This window comes from Alexandromys fortis, unplaced genomic scaffold (assembly GCF_014885135.2).
Source record: "Alexandromys fortis isolate MF-2015 unplaced genomic scaffold, M_Fortis_MF-2015_v1.1 scaffold_350, whole genome shotgun sequence".
NCBI classification, from domain to species: domain Eukaryota; kingdom Metazoa; phylum Chordata; class Mammalia; order Rodentia; family Cricetidae; genus Alexandromys; species Alexandromys fortis.
The window spans coordinates 179,873-188,701 of record NW_026068263.1 but is presented as its reverse complement, the minus strand read 5'-3'; the positions used below and the strand labels follow the sequence as shown (position 1 = coordinate 188,701).

The window sequence follows — 8,829 nt, the reverse complement described above, 5'->3', positions numbered from 1 at the left end:
CTCTTCCTCAAGAGGGCACCAAACCTCATTACAGATTTAATGATACCATGTTTTTGCTAGCATCACTAATACACTAATTTTATGTTTCTGACTTGCTTTAAGTAACCGTAAGTTTTGGAATTGTACTCATGTTTCTCAGATGATTTTTCAAGTGAGAGTCTAAGGTTTTGTATTGTCATTTCCTCTACTTTGAAACTTTTCTCCCATGTGGGATAGGAAAGTCTTGAGACTGTAGTAGGAAACCAACTTTCCATGTCTGGAAATCCTTATGTTTTTAGGATTCAGAATATACTTACCAGTGTTATTAATGCAGAAAAAAGCTGCCTGGAGCAAAAGGCCATGCCAAGCCTATTCTCAGCACTGTGGAGTTTGTTGGTAATAATGTAAAAATTTGGGTTGTGAATTTCATAAGTCTTCATCTATACTGAAGTGGATGTTTTAGTATTGCAACTGCTTTTGAGTATAAGTATAAGCAACTTGTGCCTATAAGTAGCTCCTCAATCATACTCCAGTTAGTGAGTAGAATAAAAATTCGTTAGATCACCAAGTTGGTACAATAATAACTTTTATCTGCCCTTTCTAGTTGACTCTGTGTGTGTGTATGTGTGTGTGTGTGTGTATGTGTGTATTGCATCTACCTCGGAAAAGCCTCTCACAATATAAATTGTGTGTGTATTATACCTATACTACTTTTGCTCATATATTAATAGTATGCAGTTTCCTTCCATATCTTAAGAATTGTCATTGACCATTAGTATATGTGTGCAGGGATTATTATTTTATCCTCATTTAAATTTTCTGTTAATAATATTACTAATACTAACATTAAATTAAAATCTGCATTTTCTATAATTTTTAATATAGAATGAGCTTTGGAAAATAACATCCACTATGATCTTACATGCCTCATAAGGAAAACAAAATTCTGCCAATACCTTAGATTGAAGGAAGTAGGATTTTGAAAAATATATCTAGTAGGTGAGAATAATTGACATTAATAGTGGTAAACTAGGGCATTCCTAAAACTTACACATTTGTGTTTCTTCTTCCTCCAATGAGATATGTTCACAAAAGGTCTACAGAAAAAATATTTCTAATGCATTTTTAAATGTAATAAACTTCATAAATTTTTATTATTGAAGTATATTTGTTCTAATATATCAATAGATAAATTTCTGAAATATATATATACAAAACCCCCAAATCATATATAAATATAATATGATGCTCATTACACAAATTACCAACATGCATTTTTACCAAAAATGAAAATTTTATGTGCTTAGCATATAAAATATCTCTATAGTCTTATAAAAGACGAATTAAGTCTCTTTAAGCTTATTTAATGTCAAATTAAATACATGTTTATTGTATGATATTAATATAATAATTGAATTTATGGAAAAACTTAAATCAGAAAATATATTTAGGTTGAAAATAATAATACATCAAATAAAATAGATATTTGCTTATAAACATGAGAGAGAAAATACACTCAGCTCTGCTTAACCAGCAAAAAAAGACTATCAAAATTTTAATCAAAACAAGGATGGTTATGTACTTTTTAAATTACATATAAATATACATACGTGTATCTATATATACATATATTTATAAAACATGTAAAAACAGTGTATATGTGTGTAAAAATAAATGTATATTATATATACATATATATACACACATACTCAAATGGATTCCTACTAAAGCTAGTGTTACAATTATATCTTCATTGAGAAATGAGACTATCCTTGATCATGGCAAACCATTGTCTTTGAAATTTATTTTTTAATGAGGAAGAGAGCTCTTCACAGAAGTTGTACAGGTTTATAAAATGGAACATGGTCTATTAATATGAGAGATACATAGAGCAAAATCATAGACTCATACTGATGAACTACTAATTCCAATATTGAAATTTCAGTATCTATAATAAATTAAGTCATTATTTGTCCTCTATCTTCATAACACTGTATTTCATATTGTAAAATAACAATAGAATATAAGCCCACCAAGATAATATAGATTATGCCATTCCTGTGAAAGTATACTTGCTTATATAATTAATATACAACAGATTTTCCAAGGTCAAATGAATAAGGATATAGACATATTGATATAGACACAACAATCAATTTTTGTCAATTAATAGACTCAAAGAAATTTTATTCTTTGAGTGAAGAAAATATTCTCAGTTTCTGTCTGAGAATCATGTACTAATCTGTCACTTGGTTATTGCCAAGTTAATTATTGACTTATGCTAAGAATGATCACATTACATAAAGTGTGCCACCCTAAAGATGAGCATTCTCAAGGCCACCTTTATGTCCCTGTTCCTCAGACTGTAGATAAATGGGTTCAGCATCTGAGTGACTGTGGAATACATTACTGAAGCCACTGCTGTCTTTCTGGGAGATTCTGTAACTGCAGAGCTAATATACACTCCCAAACCTGACCCATAAAACAAGGAAACAACTGACAGGTGAGACCCACAAGTGGAAAAAGCTTTATACCGTCCTTGCACTGATGGGATTTTGAAAACAGACGAGACAATTTCAATATAAGACAGAAAAATTCCTAAGAAAGGAATACCGCCAAATAGGACAGCTGCAATATAAATCAAAATCTTATTGATAAGCGTGTCAGAGCACGCAAGCTTTATGATCTGAGCAAGTTCACAGAAGAAGTGGGGGATTTCCAAGTCTGTGCAGAAAGTCAGCCGCAGCACCATGAGACTAAGCAGTAGTGCATTCACAACACTAATGATCAGTGAAACTAGAATTAGCAGAGTGCAGAAGTTTGGATTCATGATAACTGTGTACCTTAGAGGGTGGCAAATCGCCACATAGCGATCATAGGCCATTGCTGCAAGCAAACAATTTTCTAATCCAGCAAAAATCAAGACGAAGCAAGCCTGAGTGAGGCAACCTGTGTATGATATTCTCTGATCCTGTGCTTGGATGTTCCAAAGCATCTTCGGTACTGTGGCTGAGCTTATACAGATGTCAGTCAAGGATAGGTGGGAGAGTAAAACGTACATGGGTGTATGGAGATGGAAATCTGAACTGATGGTCAGGGTAATGAGTAGGTTCCCAAGAAATGTGACCAGGTACATAAACAGGAATAGTCCAAAGAGAATGGGTTGTAATTCTGGATCATCTGAAAGGCCCAAGAGCAGAAATTCTATTGTAACTGTTTGATTCATGGATTCCATGTTGTTTAGAAGACTAGGGGAGAAAAAACAGACATTAAGACATAAATATTTTTTTTCCAAAGATACTTCATTAAAGAAAAATTTCACCTTCTAAAATAATTTTCAATTATTTTTTCTTTTCCCACTTTCCTGTAATAATGTCCATTTTGCTTTTTCTGCTCTGTTCTTTTGGCTACATTAAACTGAATTATTTCTTTTTCTTCATTTAAACACTAAGTATTAATAATGTATTACATTGTGTCTGACTAAAATTCCTCCAAATTCTGAATTCAACTAAAAAATAATCAAACAAAATGATTTACAGCATATACAAACACCATATCAAGTAATATTTTTAAAATTGGCACACTTCATTTTAATTTTTGCCTTATTATTTTCTTAATGCAAGGAAGATATAAAATCATTATATAAGATATTCTGTGTCTTAATATACAGCACTGTGACATATCATCTGTCCTTAAGTAAGTATTGCAAGGATATTCCAAAACAGAGTTTTATATATGAGGCACCTATATTATAATTTGTAATTTATTAACGACATGAAACTGTTCAAAATAGGATAAAAATAATGTTTGAAAATGAAATAAAGATAGAGAAGCCTTGATTTATAATCTCAAATTCAAGTGTAGAATCACAGACCTTAGAACTTTGTGTGTATAGAAGACCAAGAACTTAACACTATAGATGAACAGTATTATCACTTCTCCCAAACATTTACTGAACTATATAGCAATTAAATTAACATAACCTACAGTTAGCTACAAGATTTACCAATCTGAGGCTGATGAGTGGGCTCAGCAGGTAAAGGTACTTGCTGTAAAGATTGATATTCATAGTTTGAACCCTTGAATCTACATGGGCTAAAGAGTGAGTCAACACCCAAAGATATCCTTTAACCTCCACACGCACAGCATGGCAAGGATATACCTACATTCATACACAGACGTTCATGCATGCACACACTCACAAACATGAACAACTAATATATTTTTTAAAAAAGTATAATCAAACTGATTAGAGAAAAATAAATAAAACTTATAAAATATTTTAATAACCATTAAAGTATACCAAATAATTATAAATTTTTGGTAAGCATGCTATGCATCATGATTAAAATAGTTTTATTATCATCTATCACTAACCAATAAATTAAAGCATATTACTATATAATATTTGACATTGCTAAAACAACACATATGTACATCTAATAATATGAAGAATAAATATGCTCCATTTCCAGACGGAAAAATGAAACAGAAGTTGGTACTCATTATTCTCCTGAGTCTTTAAAATATATATATATTTATATATTCACATGTATGTGTCTATGTGTATGATTTTATACAGAACTACATATAAAATAATAATATTACATAATTCTAAATTGATGTAATTAATTTGTTTTATGTAGTATTCTATGCTGTAAATTTTCAAAATCATAGAATAATATTTAAAAACACAAATAAGAGTTTTACTTAAGTATCAGCTTTAATATGCTCATTATTGTCAATACACATACACAAAAAGTCAAAAAAGAACTGTTCTGTAAATAGATGCTTTATAATAGTGAGCCAAATATTATCTAACCTACATATACACTATTGCAATTTTTGCTTTGTCCAATATACTATAAAAATGGCTGAGAATTATAGAACATTCTTTAAAAGAATCAAGAGTAGACTGCTCTTTAGAACGGTTTTAAGACCAGGGTAAGTATTAGCAAAATGAAAATTTCTCAAATAAATGTACGTTACAGAGCATAAATGGAGTTTTTCAAGTTACCTGGGCACTAGCATAAAGGAATGACATACAGTTCTTCTTGAACTTACAAACACAATAAGAGAAATTGTTCCTTCTGTGAACACAGAATTTCAAAAGGGCACTTTTCCTTCTTTGAAGAAATAAATGATTCTCAAAGCAAATGTTGGTGTAGTGCATGCTTAAATGGGAAAGACAGTCAAATGTTGATTAAGTGTGGTGTTGGTGGCCCATGGGACTTTGCTTTACAAACGTCCCAATTAAGTGGAGCCCATTTGACTCTCAGATGGCTACAGGACAGCACAGGTCCTTACAGACATAACATCTGTAAGGAAGAAAGTTTCTTTGCTGATTAACACACAAAAAGAGGACCTTACCTTTCCATCATCTGATATTTTTTTTTTTACCATAGTTATGGATAGTATCTTGCATATCTTACCCTATCTATATCCTATCATTCAAGGAAAGTTTTTTTCCACTCTATCCTAAACATCAATGTGGAAAGCTGTGGTAGTATTATTAAGACTGTAAGTTTGGAAGGAGGAATAGGAAAATGAATAATTATAATCACAAAATGTGAATGAGACAGTTAAAATATATCCTTTCATGTGTGACTTACTAAAATAAATTAAAAAGAAAGCATTGAATACACAAATGAGAAGGTAAAATACAGTCTAATAATACACATAAAAACTGTGACAAATTAATTTGTGCCATCTATGTTACATTCAAAAATATCTAAAGTATAACCAATAATTAAATGAAAATGGACAGTTTCTTCTTTGTATTTGATTTATCAGTGATTACTCAGTTTAAAAATCAATATATAATTATACTGTAACATTCAATATTCTTCAACTACAAAATAGTAAGCTAGCAAATATAGGGGGTCATATAATGTGTGTATGTGTGTTTGTGTATCTGTAAGTCCATAAACACCATAAGTAAAGGTTAAAAAATTAAAAGTAGCACCTTTGCCAAGGAAAAAAGCAGTGCTAACTACATATCTTATCCTTTCCCTCCATTCCTCAAATTCTAATTCCCTAATCTCATCAGTAGCTCTGCAGCAGAACACTTGAAGCAGCTCCCTCACATTCCATCCCTGGTAGATGGCATAGATCAACCCCCCTCCAAATCTTTTCCCACTCAAAGCTTTCTCCCGCCTCTAATTCCATCAGGCATTCCCTGGGAACCAGCAAGCCACGTTGGGCAGGAAAGCAGGACGGTGACTTGCAGATCGTGAACTCTCCACTATTACATTAATACCCCAGTCTCATCTCCAGTTGTTACCGCACATCTGCTGCAGCCTTTCTTACTTCCTAACACATACACACCATATCTCACAGATATTCCCCTTAAACTTTTACCCCCAACTCATCGTTTTATTCCAGTCCCCCAAGCCCAGTAGGTATTCCCTGAGGACCCAATTCCACACTGGGAAAGGAAGAAGGTAGGCTAACTGCAGATTTTCACATATCTCAGGATTCCTCCACGTCCAGACCCAGCTCTGTAGCAGAAATTCTGTTGTGACTTATCCTTACTCTCTGCCCCTGTTCCAAGGAGACTGACTAAGCATAACCTTGGGGAATAGCATGTTTTCCTCACTCTCCTGAAGCTGCACTACCACCATCATCCCATTCCCATTTCTAAGACTCTGGTCACAATACACAGAAATATATTTTATTAGGAACCCCCAGTGCCCCTACCTATCAGGATCCAAAAAGATTTTACTTACAGGCAACACACTTCCACCACACACTCCTGAGAACCCAAGATGATGCAGAAACCAAAGAAGACAAACAGTGAGAAAAAGCAAGATCAGCTATTAGCACTTAGAATAACATTCTTCCCAACCCCAGATGTGTACACACCAATGAAGAAACATAATCAATGACAGCTATGACAATATGTTTTTAATATAGCCCAGCATCTCTAACACAGTAGGGCATGAATATACCCAAATAGTTAAAGCACAAATAAAAGACCTATAAAAAAGCATTTATGAATATGATAGACATAATTAAAAAGGAAATGATTTTTTGAAGAAATACATAAAAATACAAATTTTGTAATGAAATGACAAAAACCCATAGTAACTGAAATTAAAAAGAGAATAACTAAAACAAAATAAAAAAACAGAAAAACCTAGAAATAAACAATTTAGAAATTCAAAGAAGAATCTCAGAGGCAAAAAAGGAAATATGATGGAAAAGAAAAATTTAGACATTGAAGAAATTGTAGATGAATTGGATACCTCAGTCAAAGAAAATGCTAATTTTAAAAATTCCTGAAACAAAACACCAATGTAAATCTGGGAAATTATAAAATTACCGAATCTAAGAATAATAGGAAGAGAAAAAGGAGAAGAAACTCTGGTCAAATATACAGAAAATATTTCAAAAAATTTAAAAGAAAATTTCCCTAATCTAAATTAGTAAATGTCTGCCATGGTACAAGAAGCATACAGAACAACAAATAAACTAAGTCAGAAAATAAAGTCCCCTTTGGCATGTAACAATAAAAACACTAAATGTATATAATAAAGTAAAACATTAAAATTAGCAAGAGAAAAATTTCAAGTAACATACAAATGCAGACCAATTTTTACTACACTTGTTTTCTCAATGGAAAGCTAAAAAGCCAGAAGATCCTGAAAAGATGTACCATAGAGTCTAAGAGCTAGAAATTCCAGCACAGAATTCTCTACCCAACAAAAGCTTCAATCATTACAGAAGGAGAAATTAAGACATCCCTTGATAAAACCAAATGTATGAAATTCTTATCTGCAAGTCTATCCCAAAAGAACATGCTAGAAAAACAAGTTAAACTAAAGAGATTATGTAAACCATACACACACACACACATACAAACTCACAGAAAATAAATGATCCGAGACCAGAAAGTCAAAAGAAGAAAGCAACACTTCATACCCATACAATCAAATAAACCAAAAAATAGCAGGTCTTGACAAAAAATGATTGTTAGTCTCCAGCAATACCAATGGTCTCAATTTTCTAAGAAAAAGAGTAAGAAAGTAACTACAAAACCAGGACCTATACTTCTGTTGTATACCAGACACACAACTTAAAGTCACATTAACATATTAAAAATGGCCTACTGATGATGGACCCTTTCATGAATTACAGATATTAAACATTTTATTATTGTTGCTTGGTTTGTATTAAAATCTCTAACTCTTGATAAAAATACAAAAAAAACCCCAGAATCATATGAACCTAACTATATCACTTTTATTTTAAATTTTAAGTATATTTTAAAACTTCATACATAAGTGATATATTTATACTTCTGTTCCTACATCTTTTTCCTATAACTCCTCCAATGTCATTCCTTTCTCTCTCAATTCAGAAACTAGTTTTTTAATATTTTATCATATGTATACACATTTGTACATATGAATAACTACATATATACATATACATACATACATATATACACACAAAACAGCAGCCTACAGAATGGGAAAAAACCTTCTCCAACCACACATCAGACAGAGGTCTGATCTCCAAAATATACAAATAACTCAAGAAATTGGCCATCAAAAGAACAAATAATCCATTAAAAAATGGAGTACAAACCTAAACAGAGAACTTAAAACAGAGGAATCTAAAATGGCTAAAAGACATTTTAAAAAGTGCTCAACATCCTTCGCCGTCAGAGAAATGTAAATCAAGACAACTCTCAGATGCCATCTTACAACTGTAAGAATGGGCAAGATCAACAACACTGATGACAACTTATGCTGGAGAGAAAATGGGATAAAGAGAATACTCCTGTGTTGTTGGTGGGAGTGAAAATTGGTATAGCCCCTTTAGATATCAGTATGGTGATTTCTT

The 8,829-nt window shown here is 32.1% G+C and overlaps 1 protein-coding gene across 1 annotated transcript; it reads right to left on the bottom strand.

Annotated features, from left to right (window-relative positions):
• Positions 1 to 2,275: 2,275 nt before the first annotated feature.
• On the bottom strand, positions 2,276 to 7,865 carry LOC126494457 (olfactory receptor 7G2-like). Its single transcript, XM_050131824.1, has 2 exons — positions 7,840 to 7,865; positions 2,276 to 3,227 (listed from the first exon to the last, which is right to left on the bottom strand). The coding sequence occupies exon 2, from the start codon at positions 3,212 to 3,214 to the stop codon at positions 2,276 to 2,278; it is 939 nt and encodes a 312-aa protein (XP_049987781.1). The 5' UTR covers positions 3,215 to 3,227; positions 7,840 to 7,865.
• Between the last annotated feature and the right edge of the window lie 964 nt (positions 7,866 to 8,829).